The sequence below is a fragment of the Giraffa tippelskirchi genome, chromosome 6 (assembly GCF_054371585.1).
Source record: "Giraffa tippelskirchi isolate mGirTip1 chromosome 6, T2T-mGirTip1v1.2.pri, whole genome shotgun sequence".
NCBI lineage: Eukaryota > Metazoa > Chordata > Mammalia > Artiodactyla > Giraffidae > Giraffa > Giraffa tippelskirchi.
Window position 1 is genome coordinate 157,584,529 of NC_137280.1, and position 23,336 is coordinate 157,607,864.

At 34.6% G+C, this 23,336-nt stretch overlaps 2 protein-coding genes across 37 annotated transcripts in view; one reads left to right on the plus strand and one right to left on the minus strand.

Moving 5' to 3' along the window:
• The window catches only part of RASA1 (RAS p21 protein activator 1), a 112,266-nt gene that overhangs the window by 85,772 nt on the left and 3,158 nt on the right, over nt 1–23,336 (plus strand). For 5 of the 33 annotated variants that reach the window (XR_014057575.1, XR_014057581.1, XR_014057571.1 and 2 more), the window contains exons 12-26: nt 3,562–3,649; nt 5,872–5,949; nt 7,951–8,108; nt 8,608–8,684; nt 9,986–10,158; nt 10,556–10,715; nt 12,191–12,333; nt 13,824–13,939; nt 14,620–14,706; nt 17,491–17,558; nt 19,075–19,163; nt 19,376–19,453; nt 19,684–19,781; nt 20,328–20,462; nt 21,660–21,789. Coding sequence is in view for 18 of the 33 variants with exons in the window: in XM_081503939.1 (XP_081360065.1) it covers nt 3,562–3,649; nt 5,872–5,949; nt 7,951–8,108; nt 8,608–8,684; nt 9,986–10,158; nt 10,556–10,715; nt 12,191–12,333; nt 13,824–13,939; nt 14,620–14,706; nt 17,491–17,558; nt 19,075–19,163; nt 19,376–19,453; nt 20,328–20,462; nt 21,660–21,743 (1,534 nt within the window). In the remaining 15 variants the exon portion in view is untranslated. Of the gene's footprint in view, nt 1–3,561; nt 3,650–5,871; nt 5,950–7,950; nt 8,109–8,607; nt 8,685–9,985; nt 10,159–10,555; nt 10,716–12,190; nt 12,334–13,823; nt 13,940–14,619; nt 14,707–17,490; nt 17,559–19,074; nt 19,164–19,375; nt 19,454–19,683; nt 19,782–20,327; nt 20,463–21,659; nt 22,724–22,784; nt 23,025–23,336 lie in introns of those variants that run through there. The other 28 variants (XR_014057573.1, XR_014057578.1, XR_014057569.1 and 25 more) reach the window with 9 other exon arrangements.
• CCNH (cyclin H) overlaps nt 9,850–23,336 on the minus strand; it is a 375,519-nt gene continuing 362,032 nt past the window's right edge. The window contains exons 11-13 of one of the 4 annotated variants that reach the window (XR_014057584.1): nt 19,023–19,092; nt 10,870–11,183; nt 9,850–10,111 (exon numbers count right to left, since the gene is read on the minus strand). The gene's annotated coding sequence lies outside the window, so the exon portion shown is untranslated. Of the gene's footprint in view, nt 10,112–10,869; nt 11,184–19,022; nt 19,093–23,099; nt 23,263–23,336 lie in introns of those variants that run through there. The other 3 variants (XR_014057582.1, XR_014057585.1, XR_014057583.1) reach the window with 3 other exon arrangements.

A 23,336-nucleotide genomic window follows, 5' to 3' on the forward strand; every position in this document is an offset into this window, starting at 1 on the left:
TGTCATTTTTTCCAAATTGTGTTTAGGAGATCACATTAGTATTATTTGAAATTTAACAGTGCATCTTTTAAGTGGTCAAATGGGTTTGGCAGATGCTGAATTGAACAAATAATTTTCCATACAGCGGGACATTTTGAAGTTGTAGCCCATGTTTGTATTGTGAATCATCAAGAGGGAATCAACATGAAATACTGTGAATCAACATGAAATACTGTGAATCATCATGAAATACTATGTGAATCATCATAAAATACTATGAAGTATTTCATGAATTCATTTGACCCTGATACTCTCGATTTTCCCCAGCCCCAAACACTTCTTAATATCTCTTGAAAACAGCTGTCCAAAAAAAAAGACAAAATCTGAGTGAGATAAGATTTACGCTTTTTCCTGCTCCCTTAACAATTTGGGAAACTTGGCCCTCAGATGCAGTTGGATCAGACCTCTGGCTTCTTCTCAGTCTTGCTACTCTGCCTTACTCTGTGTGCTGGGATTTTCTCACAGAGCCACTTCCTTCATGAGAGCAGAGGTGGCACACAGGACCAGAGAAAGGAGAGTGAGCATTTCCTCCAGTGACTGCTGAAAATCCTGAGAATAGAGTATTTGTTGTTATCAAATAGATGAAGTCATTGAATGTTTCTTGCTTTGTGTAAGCATAGAGCCCAGTATCGGAGAAGGCAGTGGCACCCCACTCCAGTACTCTTGCCTGGAAAATCCCACGGACGGAGGAGCCTGGTAGGCTACAGTCCATGGGGTCGCTAAGAGTCGATACGTCTGAGCGACTTCACTTTCACTTTTCCCTTTCATGCACTGGAGAAGGAAATGGCAACCCACTCCAGTATTCTTGCCTGGAGAATCCCAGGGACGGTGGAGCCTGGTGGGCTGCCGTCTATGGGGTCGCACAGAGTCGGACACGACTGAAGCGACTTAGCAGCAGCAGCAGCAGCAGCAGCAACGTGAAAGTTCATGGCAGCCCACAGCAGTAGAGATGACCGCCACGCACACCCAGCCTGCGGTGCAGGAATGCTGGTCAGCACTGCCATGCAGGTGTTTTCTCCAGTGCTTTAGTTGTGTAGCTGTGCAATTTTTCCAGGTTTTTTCAGCATTATTGAGATGTTTCTAATATTCTGTTTCTTTATATTAAACTTCTGACTTTTAATACTGCTTTACTTTAAATATTAACTGTTTCAGAAGCACAAGTTGAAAGACATTTCAGTCATACAGATAGTTATTGCTGTACTGAATATTTATATGGGAATTTTGCATCTTTATCTTTTCTTAAGCTGAATCTTTTACTGTGGCAGTATTTATTGTTTAATCTATGTAAAAAGGATGTTTTTGATGGATATTACATTTTAGGTTTGGTGATTATTTTCTTTCACCCTTGTAAAGAGTCTCTACTTTCCAACATTTTGTCATTCTAATTGTTTCTCTTTTAGAGATTATGGATATTTTTTTTTTTTCCTTCAAGGTGTAAACTTATTTCATCTTTCTCTGGAAGCTTTGAGATCTTTCCTTATCTTAGATTTTCAAAAGTTAAATCAATATGTGCCTACTGTCAAAAAAATATTTTAAAAATGTATCGTGTTTGTAGAGCTTCTTTATTCTTAAGACCTGATGTCTCTTGTCAATTTTGAAAAATTCTTTGTTAGTATCTTTTTAAACAGTCCTACTGCCACATTCACTTCAATCTTCTGGAATTCATGTTACACGTTATGTACCTTTTACCATGTCCCATGTGTCTGTTAAACAGTTTCCTCTGTGTTTTTCATAATTGTTTTCCTTTCTGTGCCTCAGGTTGGATATTTTCTTCTGATTTGTCTTTCAGTTCACTATCCTTCTATAGTTAAATGCATTTGTTGAGGTCTTAATTGTATTTATTACATTTGCCACTTTATAATTTCCACTTGAGTCATCTTTTATATTTCTAGTTATCTAACAAAATTCTTTATTATCTTTTTCAAAGCATTTTAATTGCTATTAAAATATTTGAAAGTTGTATCTGTCCTCAACATCTGTGTTATATGTAGGTCTTTCTCATTTGTTTTTCTTTCAGCTTTTCAGTCATTTGATCCTGATTCCTGTAATGTCAACTTATGTTTGACTGAATAGTGGACATAGTATGTGACAAACTGTAGAAGCTGTAGATAACGTTATTGCCTCCAGAGAGGACTGTTCTGCCAGATAAGTTAGAGTAGGGGTAGTTCATATTGATCTGCCTAGGGATCCACTGGAAGTATTGGTGAAGGCTGTTTTATCTCTGATTTGATCTTAATTCTGAAGGCATAGCCCTTCCGGGGTTTCAGCAGAAAGCCTCCTCATCTAAATGCCCTGAATTCATTTGTTTCTCCCAACACTGTGAAACTCTGAATGTGCTTGGTTAGCTTTTTAGCCTCTTAGATGCTTTCTGTTTATCGCCTCAGCTTCCTGGAGCCCTAAACAGTTTAGGAATTGGCAAACACCTTGAAAAGAACAGTTGTGGAGAATGTCAGTCTCACCTCATTATATCTTGGTCCCTCAAGTCTTGGCTACCTCATTGTTCTCCAGTGACTTCATACAGTTGTGTTTTGTTTGGTTTATATTTTATCCATCCAGGAGGGTTAGTCTGGTACAAACCACTTTCAGAATCAGAAGTTTTCAATTGACATATTCCATTGTTTTATGGTATTCTTAAAGCATTGAAGACATTTTTTTTTATCTTTAATCCATATGTTAAGCTTGTACTCTGGGTATTTTGCTATGACCTTCTAACACCAAGGTCTGAGATATATCTTTGGTTAAAGCAAGAAATACAAATAACACTTACTGAATTTCAAAAGTTTGAAGGCCCTTTTAAACATTTTCAAATCTAATTGGAAAAACAACACATCTTCAAAAAATATGTAAACTACCAATATTGTATTGTCAAGTGAATTATATGTAGTACAGTACATACTTATTGGAAGATAAGAACTAATATTTATTGTACACTACTATTAGGTCATTTGATCCTCACAATAAGCTTGTTGATGTTTCCATTTTAACAGATGAAAAATGGCCAGCTGTTAAAATTTTTTTTAAATAAATAAAGTTATAAAGAAGAAAATTAAAATCACCCATAATCTACTGAGAGATAGCCATTAAGATAGCCATTCTTTAGACCCAGAATGTCTAGTCCTTTCTCTGTACATAGAAATGTATATTATATATCATTCTGAAGCCGCAAGTTTAGTAACATTTTATTTGCTTTAAAGTCTTTAGCTATATGCACTTCTAGCACTTCTGCTTCAATTTTAACTTTTCAATTTTCTTGTAACTTTTCTATTTTAAAATAATTTACATAGTACTTTGAAATGTTTTTAAACTTTGATAGATTTCAGTAGTACAGACAGAAAGCTTTCTAAAATATATGCAACTGACATATTCTTTTTAGTAATCTAGTACAGTGGATTATTTCTCTAAATGAATTGTTAAATTTTGTATAAATAACATAATTATGATTTTTTTTCTAAAGTTGGTATAAGTGCTGTAATCAGTATATTTTGTTGAACTTCCTAATAACTTTTTGTTTGTATTTTAAAGGCCAAACTGTTTCCAGATAGTGGTTCAGCACTTTAGTGAAGAACATTACATCTTCTACTTTGCAGGAGAAACTCCAGAACAGGCAGAGGTAAGTTAAATGTTTTTTTCAACTACTATAAACCTTTATTCAGTCCATATTTTCTTAACTAGAATAGAAAATTATTGCACTTAAGATAAGGTGATAAAAAAGATGCCTGGAATCTAATCATCTTTTATTTTAAGCAATAAGAACTTTCATGTGTAAAAAAATTTTTGAAAGAAATGCAAAAAAACACAGTGAAGGGTTATTGGGGAAATTCCATTTTAAATTGACCTTAAAATATTCTTATGATGTTCAGCTCAACTGAGAATGATCATTTAAAATCTTCTCTGAAGAAAGGTTGTAGATATTCTCAGTATACTCAAAAAGGTAAGTCAGTTAGTTTTGCTAATAAGCGTTGGCTATTCTTCACTGGTTGAACTCTGTATCTAAAAAATAGAAAGTTACCACAAGGAAAAATTTGAGGAATTTTTCTATTTTTCTTCTAAGTCTAGATATAATGTTTTCTTTCAGTATTAGCCATTGATCCAGGTGCAGTGCCTTTATTAAAACTTTTATTAAATTTTAAGTAATGTGAAGAAATGTTTTTAAAGATCTCCTTTTAAAAATACATTGATTTCTCTGAACCACAATATTTCTGGGGTGTTCAGTGGTATTTTGTAGATATATGGCTGTATTTTCTTCTGCTAATACTCTGTGGAAGGAACCTGAAAGTAGTTTAGAGGTGAAAGAATGTGACTTTATTGAAAAAAGCAGATAATTTGCCAATTCTGGATATGAGACAGATGCTTTTAAAACTCTGGATCCTGGCTTGTGCTCCTGATTCATAAATTATGAAGATATGTTTGGCTGTAGAATAAACTTGATGAATGAGCCATTGTGTTTTATGGCTCATAATTACATATCATTTTTCACGTCATGGAAAAAATGTCACAATTGAATACTCATTATTAGCTTGTAATACACATAAAACCTTGTTTCATGGGTGAAACAAGTGAAAGTATTAGTCTGACTCGTTGTGACCCCATGGACTGTAGCCCACCAGGCCCCTCTGTCCATGGGATTCTTCAGGAACACTGGAGTGAGTATTCATTACCTTCTCCAGGGGATCTTTCCAATCCAGGGTTCATACCTGGGTCTCCTGCATTGCAGGCAGATTCTTTTCTGTTTGAGCATGGGTATTTATCCCTCATTTGCAAAAATAGGGCTCATACTATTTTGGTAACTTTGACATCTTTTTAATCATTAGAAATTGCGTTAGGAACGAAACTGAAACTTGACTCTCCTACCGCTCAGTTATTTTACCATGCTCTCTCTTTCTAAAGACGCGCTACACACCTTGATGACATTTCAGTATGTTTCGGGTGTCTCGCATAATGTAGAAATAGAACATTTTCTTATTTATCTATACTCTTTCCATATTTCATGTTTTCATATACCTCTTAAAGTCCAAAAATGCCACTGGTATTCCAAATTTTTGTTACTTTGGTGACCTGTAGGATCTCTTGGTTATTGTCTTCTCTTTCTAAAAGCTATGGTAATTGATTTAGTCTTAAATTTGCCCATTAAAAGATGTACTCTAAACATTGACAGAACTCAGATTTATTGAAGGAGCCAACACACTGAAGACATAATTGAGTGAAGCAATAGTACAGAACTTTCTAGAAACATGTATGCCAAGTATTTAATTTATAAACCTAAAATTATTCTTTCTCCAGTGTAGTAGGGTATTAAACATTTGAGAATATATCTGAAACTTAGTTTTAGTATTAGGCTGCAATATTTTATATCTAACATTAATATTTGAAAGGCTTATAAATCACCCAGATCCCATTATACGTTTCATGGTCTAAGGTAAAGATTAGAAAACTAGTCATCAAATCAGTCATCACATCATCAGTTGGTTTTGCAGTCAGCGTTCCTTTCACAAAATGTATCAAGTTAAATTCTACCTTATGGTGCCTGAAGTTTAATTGCTTTGGCAGTTATATGTATATGTCTTTTTTGGCTAATAAACAATCACTCATTGACACTTAGGATTAGTTTAGAGATTCTGCAATAATACAGTCAGTATTTTGCAGAATTATTACAACTGTTTTGGTCACTGTTTTACTTTGTTGGAGCACAGGTACATTTAAAGTGCAGGATCCTCTTTGAGTGTAGAGAAGGAAAGAACTATTGAATTTTGAGGAAGAACCCAAATTGATGACTGGAAACTGCATAAACTGTTATATAGTATTTCTTTGAAATGCTGTTGTTCTTTTTCGTAGGATTGGATGAAAGGTCTGCAGGCATTTTGCAACTTAAGGAAAAGTAGTCCAGGGACATCTAATAAACGCCTGCGTCAGGTGAAATTTTATTTTCTTTGATTTGTGATTGTGTTTTGCTTTATCACTTTGCCCTTTATTTCTCTGAACTGTTTTGGGCAACATTTCAAATACTTTAGATTTCTTAAGAGAGGTTAATCTTTTTCAGGCATTTTAAAGCCATGCTCCCACTTGGCTTCAGCAGCAGGAGAAATAGTTATTTCTTTATGAAGAAGAATATTCTTATATCCTTGCTGGGTCGTTGTTTAGTTGCTAAGTTGTGTCTGACTCTTATGACTCCATGGACTGTAGCCCACTGAGCTTCTCTGTCCATGAGATTTCCCAGGCAAGAATACTGGAGTGGTTGCCATTTTCTTCTCCAGGAGATCTTCCCGACCCAGAGATTGAACCCACATCTCCTTCACTGCAGGCAGATTCTTCACTGCCTTGTATAGGGTACTTCATCCCTAATGCCATCTGTTGAATACATACCAAGGACTTTTTTCTTCTACTTAAAAGTTCCAATACCAAGTCAACGAAAACAGAAACTATTCTGTTTGGCACTATTATTCTTTTCTTCAAATAATTATTTTGGCCTGTGTCAAACAAGAACTAAAAGTGCTCATTGAAAAAATCATCTGACTGAAAGTACTAATCCTGGTAATTTTAGTGTTTTTTATATTAGTTGCTTTTGAAACCTATTATATAACTTACAGGTAGTATCCTATCTTTTCTGAAACCTTAACATGTCCTGCATGTTCATTTATGGAGAGTAAAGCTAGGCTTTCTCTTTTTTTCTAGGTATGTAAAGTCAATTGTATAGCCTCCATTTCTTTGCTTTTTTCTTCTAGCTATCCCCAGATAATTGAAAAAAAGTAAGTTTAACATTCTTGGAGTTTTGAGGAAAGCCTAGTACAGTATTTATTGACTAAAGTAACTCGTTTTATTAATACTTATGGGAATTTCCAGTAAGCTAGGTGAATTTAACCAAGAAGTGGATGAATGGTTATTTTTAGATGACTCTAAATTATGTTCCCTGTACCCAGCAGTCTGATAATCTCCCCAGGGGCATTTATGTGCCAGTGTTTCCACTTGTGCTTCTATACATATCATTTCTAATCTTTACAACAACTTGCAATGTAGCTGCTGCTGCTAAGTTGCTTCAGTCGTGTCCGACTCTGTGCGACCCCACAGACGGCAGCCCACCAGGCTCCACCGCCCCTGGGATTCTCCAGGCAAGAACACTGGAGTGGGTTGCCATTTCCTTCTCCAGTGCATGAAAGTGAAGAGTGCAAGTGAAGTCGCTCAGTGTCTCACTCTTAGCGACCCCATGGACTGCAGCCTCCCAGGCTCCTCCGTCCATGGGATTTTCCAGGCAAGAGTACTGCAGTGGGGTGCCATTGCCTTCTCCGCTTGCAATGTAGACTTCATCCTAATTTTACATCTGAGGAAGCAGAGGCTCATAGAAATTGACTTGTGCAAGGCCATACAAATAGTAGGTGGCAAGAGGGAAAGAGAACCTGATACTAGAATTTTGGAATCAGAATCTAAATTTTGGCATCAAAACTGAAAAATGGCTTCTTAGGATCTGTATCCTTTTCTGTAAAATGAAAAGGTAGAACCAGTATTTTTTAAATATTTTCTAGCTGTGGAACTCTATATATAAATAAAATCTTCCAGAGGAGCATTATGTAGTATGTTAGGCTTTGCTTTGGGTGGTGACAGTTATTTACTTAAATTAATCAAGAATCCTCTTCTCAACTTTATTTCCTCTGAATCATGGTTTTATAGTAAAAAAGGTGTATTTCATTATTTTTGTAGGACTATGATTGGAATAATAACTTGTAAAATACAATTATATTTATTTTTTAAGTGAGAATTTGCTGAATGCTTGAATGTTATTCTATGTCACTTAAAAAGGAAAACATAACTGAAAATCATGTTTCCTGAAAAAGAGTCACTACTTTGAGTTTTTATAATTGCCTTTGAAACCTAATGTGTGATTCTTGAAATCTGGGGTAATACTTTTTGTGTTTTCTTTAGGTCAGCAGTCTTGTTTTACATATTGAAGAAGCCCATAAACTCCCAGTAAAACATTTTACTAATCCATATTGTAACATCTACCTGAATAGCGTCCAGGTAGCAAAAACTCATGCAAGGGAAGGGCAAAACCCTGTGTGGTCAGAAGAGTTTGTCTTTGAGTAAGTCTTATTTTCTCATTACATTAGATGATTTTCTTTTCCTATAATGCATTTTCTTTCCCTGTTTTTTCTCTTAACTCTGTATCTAAGCCAATCAGAACAAGGTGCCAGGCTCAGGCATTTTAATAGTACCTATATTTGTTTTCTGTCGTATCTATTCACTTTTGTTAGTAAAGTGCTATGTCTGTGGTTTATCACCTAGTTATTCATAGTGACAAATCCAAAAGCATTTACTAACATACACATACAAAATATTTATGAGGGTTTCCACAATTTACTTGGGGAAGTTAAAGATGATAGGCAAAGTGTAATTTATTTGTCTGTATTCTTGTGTACCAAATGATAAACCTGTTTTGAATCTAGTTTTAAATCTACCACTTTGAACTGGGTTAGTAGCAGAAATAAATAGGAAGCTTATTTGATACTAGAGACGAAGGAATTAGATAGTTTGATGCCAGGACATTTTCTTAATTCTTTTTCTCCCTGCATGCTTCTTTAGTGATCTTCCTCCTGACATCAACAGATTTGAAATAACTCTTAGTAATAAAACGAAGAAAAGCAAAGATCCTGATATCTGTAAGTTAATATAGAAATTTCTTTCTAAAGTAAAATAGTGTGTTTTATATACTTTGGAAGTTCATAATGAAGTAGAGTCTAAAATGGAAATTATAAAGGTATGTAAGTAGTGTAACTTGAGATTGCTTTTTGTACATATGAAAGTATTAGTTGTTGAGAGAGAATGCATCCAAAAAATAAAGACCAAAATGGCTTAATTGTATATACTGTAATCTTAAGCCCTCAAGATTAAAGTAGTGTCTGTTCACCCTCCTAACCCAATGAATAACAAGAAAAAGACAAGTGACAGTGGTCATCTCTCTGTGATGCTTCTTTACCCCTTCTTCCTACTTTTTAGGTTTCTCCTTCTCTCCTATCCTTTCCATGTACATGAAAAAAAGCACTCTATTAAATTTTTTTCTTTAAAACACCGTTCATTTCTAGTAGTCAGTCCTTGTTCTCAGCAGCACACTTTTCCCAGGCTGTTTCTGAAACAGGTGGCAGTGGGATTTAGCAATTCACACCAGAGTGAATTAGATTAATCCTTAAATATCTTCTTAAAAATCAGGCTTAGGAAGAAAAAAAAAGTGATATATGTTAACAGAATCAAAGCCTGAATTTTTTGCTATATTCTGTAATTTCTGTACTGTTCTAAATGGTTAACATTTTTTAGTGGTTCCCATTATTTTTAAGATAAAATCTAACCCCCTAGTAATGATACAGAACCCTTTCCTGACCTACTCCTCCTCATTCTTAATCTTCTGTATATTCTTCTCTCCAGCTGCGCCAGCCTTCTTATAGCTCTTAAATTATCCGTGGATTTTAAAACCATCATACCTTGTGTTCAGACTGTGCGCACACTGCCTTTTTTTTCTCTACCTTTCTACTTAGTTACACCTCCAGATCCTGTTACAGGTCAGCTTAACGGGTATCTGTTTGGAATGGATGTTTAAAACTTCACGGGCTGAATTACAAATTATTTGTCTGTACTTCATTAGCATTAGCAACTTGATAGCACTTACCGCAGGGTACCACAACTGATTTCTTGCCTCCTTGGCTACCCGGTGACCTCCATGCATGTCAGAGACCACGTCTTAATCATGTCTGTATTCCACATCCTTGACTATCAGAGTCTGGCACATAGTAGGCATTCAGTAAATGAATGAAGCAAGCATTAAGTGTTAAATTTGTGATATTACTTAAAAGTCCTTTAATGAAAAGCATTTAACAGTATAGAGAAGACATAACATTAGGAAAATTTGTGGGACTAGTTACAGTGTCATCTTTTGAGACAGTAATCATTTGATGTTTTTCTGTCGAAGTATTTATGCGCTGCCAGTTGAGCCGGTTACAGAAGGGGCATGCCACAGATGAATGGTTTTTGCTCAGCTCCCATATACCATTGAAAGGTATTGAACCAGGATCCCTGCGTGTCCGAGCACGATATTCTATGGAAAAGATCATGCCAGAAGAAGAGTACAGCGAATTTAAAGAGGTATTTAAGTTATTTACCAGACTATTTATTTGTAAAAGCACTAAGAGAAATAGTTAACTTTTAATGAAAGGTCCATTGAGTTAAATATAGTAATTTCATAGTTCAGTGGCACAGTGACAGGCAGAGAAGATTGAAAAGCCTTGCAGCAGTATGACACTGGTATGAAGTCTATGACTATAAAGGCTACAGTCTCATTCTGTTTTTAATACTTGTATACAGTAGAACATACTCCTAAACTGAGAATGTGTTGGGCCCATCTCTCTCACGTCTCCTGCATTGGCAGGTGGGTTCTTTACCACTGGTGCCACCTGGGAAGCTCACAGAAGAACATATTTTCTGTTAATCAGAATGCTCAATGTTGTATACTTTCAACAACCTTTCTCGATGTCTTTTTTAGCTTATACTGCAAAAGGAGCTTCATGTAGTCTACGCTTTATCACATGTATGCGGGCAGGACCGAACACTACTGGCTAGCATTCTGCTGAGGATTTTTCTTCATGAAAAGCTTGAATCATTATTGTTATGTACACTAAATGACAGAGAAATAAGCATGGAAGGTATAGTATGGAAGTGTTAGTGTGATACTTTTAAAAACTGGGTTAATGATTCAGTTCAGTCACTCGGTCGTGTCCAACTCCTTGCGACCCCATGGACTGCAGCACACCAGAACTCCCTTCCAATCACCAACTCCCAGAGTTTACCCAAACTCACGTCCATTGAGTCAGGATGTCGTCCAGTCATCTCATCCTCTGTCGTCCCCTTCTCCTCCTGTCTTCAATTTTTCCCAGCATCAGGGTCTTTTCCAATGAGTTAGTTCTTTGCATAAGGTGGCCAAAGGATTGGAGTTTCAGCTTCAGCATCAGTCCTTTCCATGAATATTCAGGACTGATTTCCTTTAGGAAGGACTGATTGGATCTCCTTGCAGTCCAAGGTACTCTCAAGAGTCTTCTCCAACACCACAGTCCAAAAGCATCAATTCTTCGGCGTTCAGCTTTCTTTTATAATCAAGTATATATGGACTTTATCTTAAAACATTAAATAATTAAATCATCTTACAGAGAAAGTTACTCAGTTTTTCCTTCATTAAAAAATTAGTTGGAGTGTCAGTTCTGATTCTTACACTGGCTAATATAGGAAGCAGGGGGTTAGTTATATTTAATACAGGTTTCTGTCATAGCAAATTAGTATCAGAAGCAATAAGAAAGTGACTTCCATGTCCAGATCATTGGTTCATAGTGCATCTAATTATTAAGAATAGTTTGGTATGCTTACCATGTTCTTATTTTTTTTTGCTTATAAATTCATTGCACAAAAGTTGGGTGTCAGCTGCATTTTATTTCTAGCGTCTATATAGATAGGTATTTTCTAGGTAGCTGGACACATTGTACTTTGTAACCACCTGTAAATACGTCAGAATAACCCACTTCCAACCAGCACTTTGACTCACACAATACTTGCTTGTAGGTTCCCCAGGTATTAATAAGCGGTAGAATTTAGAACTATTTCCTCCTACTCATAGAAAATGCAAAAATATAAAGTGGTGGTACATATTTTATACTGAAATTTTCTTTCAATATGTGTGTTTTTAAGAATTTTATTAAAAGTTATTAATGGCTATATGTTAGACTATACTGGGATTTTATGTTATATGCTTGTTTAGAAATCAACTCATATTTTCCAGTTGGGCTCAGTGGAAAGCAAGGCTGGATTCTGGTCCTAGTTTTGTCAATATTTGGCTCTTTAGTCTTAGTGACAAGCCATGTAACTGTCTGAAGCCTTTGTGTGTTCATATGAACATGGCAGTGTGAATCCCTTCTGTTTATGATGTTATGAAGTAATAGAAGTCTTTTGAAGAATTAAGTTTATAGAAATACAGGACATCATTATATTCAGTAATGCTGCATGCATAAGATAAATATGCTTAAATGGTTATAATTGGTTAAGGAAAACAATGAATTCAATTAATTTCCAATTTGATTCACAATAGTACAATCCTTTACAAATAATTTTTTAATATTAAATATTTATGTAGATGAAGCCACCACCCTATTTCGAGCCACAACGCTTGCGAGCACCTTGATGGAGCAGTATATGAAAGCTACTGCCACACAATTCGTTCATCATGCTTTGAAAGACTCTATCTTAAAGATAATGGAAAGCAAGCAGTCTTGTGAGGTGAGTAATGTTGTATTTCAGCAAAAAGCATATTTACTAGGTAATACTTTATAGCTAACTTTAAGGAAAATGTATTAGCTGTCTGAAACTGTTCATGAGAGCAGTGATACCTTTTGTAATGCAATTAGAAAAATATTATGCAAAACAGACTTCAAAAAGATGTACTTTGGGGATTAAAAACCTCAAATTGTGCCAGAAATACGTGAAAGTACTTTATCATTTTTTCTACTGTACTAATGATAAAAGTATATACTACTTTCAGAAAGTGTACGTAACATAAATTGAAGTTTTTGTCAAGGGATAAGTTCTAAATAATATCTAGGTTTGTCCTTAGGGGTTTTTTTTTTTTGTGCCAGGGAGGGGAGTAGTAGGAACATCAGAGGTATCCCCTTAAAAGCAAATAAAAGACATCCTTTTAGGATTAATTATTAAAGGCTCAGGCTTCCCTGGTGGCTCAGATGGTAAGGAATCTGCCTGCAATGCAGGCAACCTGGGTTTGATCCCACGGTTCGGAATGTAAACTCATAACAAACCATTAAGAAAAAGAGTAGAATCTCATTTATGTAACTACTTTATCATTTTATTTTGAAGGTAGAGCAACTACAGAAGGATATTATTATTTACATCTGATACAGAATAAAGGAATTGCTTTTAATACTGTACACTGGGATCAGTCAAGATGTTAATTCTGCACTAAGTTGTCAATTTTTACTTATTAACTCAAAGAGAACAAATTGATAATATAGTATTGCAGACCTGGGGTTAACACCATAGATAGCCTAAGTATAAAGGATACGGAAATGCAGAAAGTCTCTGGATGTTGAATCCAGGCTAAGGTATTTAGATTGCCATAGATACATCTACCCCATTGATTCTAGACAGCATTCTTACATATCAAAAGTTACTGGGAGGTTCATGATGCTGCCACTGAGGCATCTGGTATTTTATCAGTCATCTAAAAAGTCTTATTCATAAGAACTTTTCTATTTTAGTAAGTTTTTTCCTCACATAAATTTAGAATTAAGATAGGTTTTATAATAATATATGGTGATTTTTCTTCCCAATTAAATACTACAATATATCTATGAATATGTGGCCACTTAAATGGGGTTTTTGTGTTGTAGTTGGGAATATTATATTTAAAATCTAATACAGTTTCGTGTGCCTGTAAAGTCTATGGTAAAATGTGGTAAATGAATAAAAGAAAATTTTATTGATTAGTATTAACCCCAAGGCAACTGAAAATTGTTGAATAATCATTGCTTGCTCTTCAGTTGAGTAGTTGGGAATTAACAGTAATAAGCCTAGTAGGAGTTCCATAGAGTAAACTACTTGAAATTCCCATTTAGCCCCACCAACACCACCAAAAGACTAATACAGATTGAAAAATGGAAAAACAGAGAATTTCGCAAACAACTGTTTGATTACCTTGATTTATTTGCATTTATTATTGCCAAGACGCATTTATATTGATTTATTCCTTCTCTTAGTTAAGTCCATCAAAGTTAGAAAAAAATGAAGATGTGAACACTAATTTAGCACACCTATTGAACATACTTTCAGAGCTTGTGGAGAAAATATTCATGGCTTCAGAAATACTTCCACCGTAAGTGGTGAAATTTTAATTTGACAAGAAATTGTATATTGCCTTTTTAAAATCTGTATTTCTAAAAACATGTGTAAGCTTTTCCACTATCCTGATGTTATACTTTGAAAAAGGAGAGTTTTTAATCTTTACACGATGAATTGTATTTAAGGAAAAAGTGACTTGAAGAAACCAAAGTGAAATATTTGCATTAAAATAAATCATGTTTTTATACAGGCCAGTATGTCTGGTTTATCTAGTAACTTGGGGAATGAATAGAAGCTTAGAGTCTCAGACTTTAGATCATGAAACATATGTACCTCTCCCATCTATAGCTGAATATCTTCCTCAGTACGTGCACAAGATAATTACTTGGTATCTGCTTAGTGGCTTCCAGTGTTAGTGAATTCACTTATTCAGGCAGAAGTTAACTTACATTAAAATCTGCCTCCATTCTAGTGTCTTTTCATTCTTTTCATTGATATAGAAGTAATCTGAAAATGGTAGGATTTCCTCCATAGTAGACATAAAGAATTGGCTAAATGACGAAGACCCAAGTTTCCCTTATCATTACTTGTACCAGAGTACTTTTTTTGGGGGAAAAGGCTAGTTGCATTTAAAAATGTCATAAGCTTTAGACTGCAATGAGATCAGTATTTTCACTTGCTTTCTGTACTGAGATGATTGTGTTATTTTGGCAGGACACTGAGGTATATTTATGGCTGTTTACAGAAATCTGTTCAGCACAAGTGGCCTACAAATACCACGATGAGAACAAGAGTTGTTAGGTAAGGCTTATTAATTGATTTGTTAAATCATTTTAATAGCTTGCATCAACAGTCAAGTGGATAAGTGTGGAAATGTGAAGACTAACAGTATATAGTATATAATTAAAGACCTTTTTTCTTTGAATTTTATGTCAGGCCCTGTTGAATATTTTCTAAATTCAGATAGCTCCTAAACTTTAACTTACTGTGTTTTTTTTTTTTTTTTGAAGTTACTATGAAATACTTAGCTAGTTACCATTTTGCATTTTCTAAAAACCTGAATATTCACTGATAGTCAATTAACTATTTGGGAAGGTCTTTTTTTTTGTTTTTAAACCATACAGAATGAGATTAAAAGTTATTTAACCAACAAAAATATGTAGCTAACATCATATAGTACCCTTCACACACACACACATATACATTCATGCATATATGTGTATTGTTGTTGTTTAGCCACTGAGTCATGTCCAACTTTTTTGCAAACCCATGGACTGTAGCCTGCCAGGCTCCTCTCCATGGGATTCTCCAGGCAAGAACACTGGAGTGGGTTGCCATTTCCTTCTCCAGGGGATCTTCCTGGCCCAAGATTTAACCTGAGTCTCCTGCATTGGCAGGCAGAGTCTTTACTGCAGAGCCACCAGGGAAGCCCGTATGTGTCTACATACATAAAAAGGAGAGAGAAACAGAGGTAGGAGAGGGAGGGGGGAGACTAAGATTAGTTGGTGTGTCTCTAGGAAAAGCAATAACTGAACCATACAGACATTGGTCTGTAACAGTCTGTGTCTTGGTGCTCGTCCCCTCCCCGAGTCTATAGCTCTGAAGCTGTCTCAGTGTTAGTTGTGCAATAATTAGAAGGAATTACTCTGTCTAGTTATAGCATTTTGTAGCTTATATAGGAAGACTTTGGTATTATTTTAACTTTTGCAACGAGGAAGGAGATCTGTAGAAGCTGAATTGTTTGCTTAAGGTTATATAGATAGATAGTGGCTAAGGCAGAACTAAAGACAAAACGTCTAAGACCCAATCTAATATCCTTAACATCTGAAAGGCTTTATTAAGCACACCACAACCTATTCAAGACAGTAGGAAAATTACTGCAAAAGCATCAGAGAATTCAGCGGTCTAATGATAATAAAATTTATCATATAGAACATATGCTGCCCATCATGTTACAGACCATAAAAAAAAACTGGGCAACTACTGAAGACACCAGTATCACAGAAATTGTTTTGAAAATGTGCATTAATCCTGTCCCCAACCTATATTTGTAGAGATATCTCACTTTACAGATAAAATCTCTTGGTTACTAATGATATGATAAATATTTAAGAATTTTCGATTTTACATTTTTTGGCTTTAGTAGCGATTGAGAGGAATAGAAAAGAATTACAAGCATATGTTTCAGCACAGTTGTGTGTGATACAAGTGAAAACTGGTCTGTAAGTTTCAAACAAGTATGTTTGTTAAGCAAACAGCTGGAAATTCTGCTATGTGGTTTGATATGACAGGGTATTTTAAGGGGCATTTATGGCCTAGGTGGTGACTTCTGCCCCTGGTTAAGCTTTTAAATATACATGTAGATACATAGTATCCCTCTTATATGTAAAGTTACCTCTAAGAATTCACAGAAAGTAGATTTGCACACTGAAATTCTTTTATGGTTCAGTGTGGTTAGGTTATATTTCAGATTCAAAGGCAAATATATCAAAATGTTTTCAAGTAAAACTTATGCAAATTTCCTAATAAATTAAAAGACATCTAAAGATTTAATGTGCCATCTGAGAATCAACATATTCCTTTTCTAAGATTTCCCAAAATTAGCAAACAACATTGTGGGGAGGTAAATGCTGAGAAGTTGGGTTATTCACTCTAATAGAGAAGAGAGACTGTGTCAATCATTTTAATCTCTAGAAAGAATTTTATCAACTTGGAAATAATGCTTGTCTTTCCAAGGGCAGGTGAGAGGTCAGTTATGAGTGTGGATCCCTCTTTGAGTAAATTAAGAGAAATATTACCTAGATGAGGACTATACCAGTAACTGAAGGGGGCAGACTAGCAATAGCTATATACACTTGTAGATGTACTTTGTACTCTGTTCCCAGAGTAAGTAAGATTAGCAGGTAAAATCTTATGACAACTGTTGTTAAATGTGCGTTTATACTAAGTTTTGTTTTGCTGTTACTATTTTGTAATTTGAGATATTTTTTTAACTTTAGAATGCCTAATGTCTTTTCCTCCATTGCCTTAAAAGCTCAACATTATGTTTGTATACTTTGTCATTTATTAAGAAGTCACTTTTCCCCTAGTACAATGGATTCTTAATTTTTACATATTAACTAGTGAACAAAGTATAACGAACTTGATTTATAAGAGAGACTGTTCTAAGAAAGAGGAAAGAGAAGTGAGAAAATGTCAATTTTAAGGCCTTTACAGAACTGTGTGTCTATTGAAAAGGTTTACTTGTACTCCTACAATATTTTAGAAATTCCTAGTGTTCCTAAGGATGCTCCTTCCTCAAAGTAAGTATAAAATGCACTGTTGGCCTCAAATAAACAGTGGATTTTACAAATATAACTTAAATCTTCCCAAAGTAAACCTAAAATTCTAAATGAGATAAGTAAATATGTTTAAGAAGCAGAATATATATATATATGTTCTTAAAATAGCTTATTATTTTCATAAAGTTGTATATTTGGTCAGCCCTACATTAGTTCATGGCTCTACAGGTATTAAAATTTTTATTATTTTAATGTAACACATTATAGTAGTTTTCTAAAATAACAAAATTTCCCTCCCATTCAGCGGTTTTGTTTTTCTTCGACTTATCTGTCCTGCCATCCTGAATCCACGGATGTTTAATATCATCTCAGGTAATACATTTTGAAATTAAAAAAAAAAAGTTTCATACTCTTTAGTGAGGTTATTCATTTTTTCTTTTAAATCTGATTTTTTAATTATTTACTTCTAAGACTTGGTATAAAAAAGCACCCGACTTGTTTTTGCTGTTTTAAACCTTTTCTTTGCATTTTGCTTTTGCTCCTGTCTTTCCACTACTGTCCGAGGCCTGAGATGGCATAAGTAGACACATACCATTTTTTGGCCTGTCCCTACCTGTTCTCAGACTCTTAGGACCTTTTCCAGTCTGCAGTATTGGCTCGTCACCACCATTGCAAGTTGGATTTTAAAATTATAGCTGCAATTGTAGTAGTATTGTACAAATACTTATGAAGGAACCCTTTGAGATTTTCCAATAGAGATTTCTTGTCACAAACTACATAATGATAATTGGCATTTTAAACTCCACCAAACCAAATTCAGTTTTGCATGTTACTCATATGCCCATTATGGACTGACTTTCTGATATTGTAGTAGGCTTTTCAAACAAAGGATAAGAATGATATTTGTGACTATAAATGTAATCATAAGCCATTCCATCAGCAGAAGGAATCTGAAGCAGTTTTGTCTTAATAATTTGAAGCTTAAAACTGTATTAAACATTTTTGGAATATCTTAAATTTTACCTTTGTAGCCATCATCTCTCTGTAAATACTTTCTGTTGCTACTAAAATGGTTATATCTTTGGGTCAATTAAGAATTAAGGGTTTAGAATTCTTTTGGAGAGATGTGTTTATCTGAATGTTGGACTCTGAATCACTAGGCAGTATTATTTAAGTTTTTTATTATTATTATTTATTATTTTAAGTTTAGCAGCTTAAGATAAAAAGAATACAGTCTAAAATCAGGCAGCCAGAGAGACTATCTATAGGCTTTTACTAGAAAATAATCACGTTTCAGAGCTTAAAATTAATAGACAAATACTTTTCGTTTACATCCTACTGTCACTATAGGGCAGTATTTCCTGATTAACCTTTAAAAAAAACTTTTTAAAATTAATAAATTATAATAAATTATATGTTTCTCTCCTCAAAGCCGAGATTCCAGACTTAATTTTTGTTATTGACCTTTAAAGAGATTTACTTGACTCAGTGGAGGCTGGGAGCAGGAAACTGTTCATATTGCAAATTGACAACCTGGGTGGGTTGAAATTCACAATTTGTGAATTGTCCCAAAGGGTATGTGGAGTGACAGTCTTTTTAGTGATCAAGTTTTGAGGTATTTTGTAATATATCAACCAGTTGGGAATTGCTGAGCCTTGTAGTACCCTTTCACAAACTACAAGTGCTGGTAAGTGTGTTTGGCTTCCCCCCTTTAAATCAAGCTCTTTGATTCATACAGGTCATACACTTGCCAAAAACCACTGCATTTTGAATGGAAGAATCTTGGTATTTTTAACTGTAAAGAAATATTAAAGTGCTAAATTTATAGTGGTTTACCTGCAAGTTCCTTTGGAGTTGGTGTCATTAGCTGTGCCCAATTCTCTTATAGATTCCCCGTCTCCTATTGCTGCAAGAACACTGATATTAGTGGCTAAGTCTGTGCAGAACTTAGCAAATCTTGTGGAATTTGGAGCTAAGGTAAAAACATTTCCTATTCATCTCCTATTTCTTAGAATAGCTGCTTGCTTATATTAGAAGGAAAATAGTCATTTTATGATTAAACTATTACAAATATGCTCTGCTACTGATAATATGGTTTATAAGAATGTTTACTGTATGTATGGTTTTTGTTACAGATCAGATGCTTTTCATCCATATAGTAAGACTTATAAAAATATTTATATTTTTAGGAGCCTTACATGGAAGGTGTCAATCCATTCATCAAAAGTAATAAACATCGCATGATCATGTTTTTAGATGAACTAGGGGTATGTATATAATTTTTTAAGTATTTTGACACCTAAAAGCTTTCTATGCAGAACTGAAAAAAAAATTCAAAAGCTGCATATTTTTGTCTACCTTCCTAAACAAATTATTTCATTTGATTATAATCATTTATTCTTAGGATAAGTAGTTTTCACTAAGAATACAGTTTTGTGGCTTTTGGATTTCTTGTGTCATTTTTCAGTTTCTGTCTTGTCTTTCATTATCTTCTTAGCTGCCCACCTCACCACTATGCCAGTCTGTTGCTGCTTTAGCTGCTTTAACAAAGTAGTGGAACTTGAAACAAAGTAAAATCAGTATTCAGTATAACAGGTTGGTAGTACTGTATTGACACTAAGTTACTTTATCTGAAGATAATTAACACGGATTTCTATATATTAGTTATGTGTTTGTGGCACAGTCCACAGATAATTATAGACCTGAACGATTCTCATTAACACTTGTAATGTAGCTCTTATTATGCTGATGAGTTTGGACAAATTATACCAGTTTAATCATGAAAGTCAGTCTGAAAGAGCGTAGGAATTTTAAGTTTGGGTTGCCTTTAATCCATATTAAAGAGTTAATGCTTGCATTATTTGTCCTCCAGATTTTTTTTTCTTTAAAAAACTCTTCATAGGTTTTAAAAAAAATTAGAAAAACCATTTGCTTAGAATAGCAGTAATACTGCACGGTATTTTGTCCTGTGATTGAAGAAAATGAAACCTGATTTTTGTGTGAATATTGAGGTCATAAAATCTATCAAGTTGAATTTTAAGAGATTATTATGTATTAAATTTTATCTACTGTACCATTTAGGATCTTTTCAGAAGAGATAATAGTCGTATTTCTAAATGCAGTTTTATGATTCCCTTAAAGAATGTACCTGAACTTCCGGACACTACAGAGCATTCTAGAACTGACCTTTCCCGTGATTTAGCAGCCTTGCATGAGATTTGTGTGGCCCATTCAGATGAACTGAGGACGCTCAGTAATGAGCGTGGTGCACAACAGGTAGGTTTTTGCCAGCCTTCGTTAACAGTGTTATTTCTTTACACTTAAGCACAATATAAGCATAAGGTTCTTTGAGAGCTGGTAAATAGCTGAATTACAATTAGTCTTACTTTATTAATTATATTAAAGTTTTAAGACTCTGAATCAAAACCCACAAAGATCTCAGCAAACAGGAATGATGAGCCCAGATTAAGATTACGTATTTTTGATACCACAAAATGTCAAACCTTGCTTCTAAGTTAATGTGAACTCTACTGAAAAAACGGTGGCGTTTATACCCTTTGTGGCGTGTATGGAAGTGGTAAGTGAGCTAACGATCAATCAGTAGTGATGTTTTTCTGTCTGCTTCTCTCACACACACACTGTGCATGGCCAGGTAACTGCAAACTGTCAAACACATGAAAATTATGCATGTGTTTTAAGACTGATGAAAACATTTCAAGATCCAGAGATGCTGGAGTATGGCCTTAAAAACTAAGCACTGTCACCACAGTGGCCGACATTTGGCCAGGGACCTTATAGGAGAGGTTAACACGTTGAGTTCAGTGATTCTCAGTTCTCTTCAATCTGAGATTCTACAATTCTCATTTTTTCCCAGTTTAGATAATAGCACGATTCACTTAGGTTCCAATCACTTTTGAAACGTAGGCAGAATATGTGCCATAGACTGACTTATATGCCCTTGGCATGTAAATTGCCTTCCTGATATACTGGAGCTGGGTTTATTATATGGCTTGCCTTAAATACTTTTTTTTGAAGAATTTGGCCCAATTAAACTTTCTAAGAAACCATAAAGGAGCTGAATGATTTAATTTTAGGCCCATTGTTGTCATTCTTTTCATGATTGGACTGTAGCCTGATTGCCCTTATGTGGTCTTACAGGGCTTGAGATGTGTCATTTATAATGATAACTCTTGTCTTCTGGTAAGATGTTCTATCCTAGAGGTTGTTCAGGCCTAAGTAGATATGAGAATGCCCAACAGAAATGAGTTTGTTTCGTTGAGTAAAAAAATGCTATCTCAACCAAAATAACATGACCAGAAATATTCAATCAAGGACTGAGTAATACACACTTACAATTCTATGAATCCCTTTGACTTCATATGGTATCTTTCAAATCCAGGTTTCCCATCCCTGAGATTTGACAGAGCTTTCATTCATTTACTAATTATTTTCATATTGTTTTTCCTTGTCTAGCATGTACTGAAAAAGCTTCTGGCTATAACAGAACTGCTTCAGCAAAAACAAAACCAGTATACAAAAACTAACGATGTCAGGTAGCAGCCTTCGCCGCAGTGTTCTGCATGGATTCAGCATGCCCAAAATGGTAAATCACATCAGTATAATGTCTCCTTTGCTCTTGCCAAAAAAAATAGCACACCTTTCCACATTCCAGTGATGTGTGAGCTATGCAAATAGAACTCAAGATTCTGCTGGTAACTGTTCCAGCAGCTTTGTAAGCTATCTTTACCAACCTCTGAGCCTTGGTGTACAGATCACCTTTCACACAATGTTATGACTGTATCTTGAACTTTGAAAATATATTTTCAATACATTCAATTGCCAAAGTTTTGCTGTTTCTTGAGAAAAGAACTATGAAAAAGCATTCTCTGTTGACAATTGAGTATAACTGGATTGCAGACTGTTCTTACTGTTACTTCTTCCTGAATTAGGAATATGACCGTCTGACTGTTCAATGACTTTATTTGTATTTACAGTTTCCAGAATTTGCCATTGCAATAGGAACAATCCTTGCTGTATACTTTTTTAAAATAACTGCTATCTCTGCTGGAACTGTTGAAAAGAGAATATATAGAGTGGATCTATTGCTCATCAGCTTTATTTTTTAAACGTACCACTTATTTTGTTGGAATTGTCGAAGACTGTATTTAGATCTCATAATGCTTTTGTTTAATGTTTACAATAGTAAATAGTTTGAATTTAATAAATATTCTTGGTCATTGTGTACTGATCAATGCATGTTACCCATTCAACCATTTATAAATGACCAATTTCTTTTGTATGTTAAAAATACCTAGAATACTTTCGTTGAACATATTCATTAATTCCAAGTTGATTTTTTTAAATTATGTGAACAATTTCATCAGCCACTGAACAACTATCCATCTTTGACCTTCTGACTACTTGTTGTATCTGCTGGATATTTAGTTTGACTGTATAGTTTTATTTGCTTCTGTATGTGTATTTTTGTGAATTATTCACAGGGTTAAGTTAAAATAAAACCAAGGGATATCTTAAAATTGATTACTTCTGTCTAAATACAGCTAAACATTTAATTTCATTATTTTCTTCCTCCTCTAGGGGCAGTTCAAAATTTAGTACCAGAGCAAGGCCCAGGGAGAAGATGAAATTTGAGGGTTTTTTTTTTTTTTTCTGGCTAATGGTCTCTTTTGAAGGATTCTATTAATTCATTATGTATTTGTTAACAATTCTTTCCCTCCCATAATTGTCCAGGGGAGACAAGGCATACAAAGTGGTTCTAAACAAGTACGTATTGAGAAAAGCATTTCCCACAATAAAGAAAAATTTCCTAAAAGCCTACATTCTAACAGCAACACTATTTCTTCCTGTATTTTAAGCATTAGAGGGATAAAGTGACAAAACTGAGGGTTCAAAAAATTTCTACATAGTATATAATTTTAAGTATTAGTATTAAATGCTGTTATTTGTATGGAGGTAGCTAGCCCTAAAGTTAGCTGCAATCTTATAAGTTGAACAGTGATACCAAAATACTCAGCATATCCGGCGTTCCTTTCTTTTCAGCTAGACAGTGGTATCTCTGAAAACATTTTGAAAATAAAAAGGTCCAGATTTGAGTGCTTGGCAATTTGGTTCTCTCCCTCTACTCACACC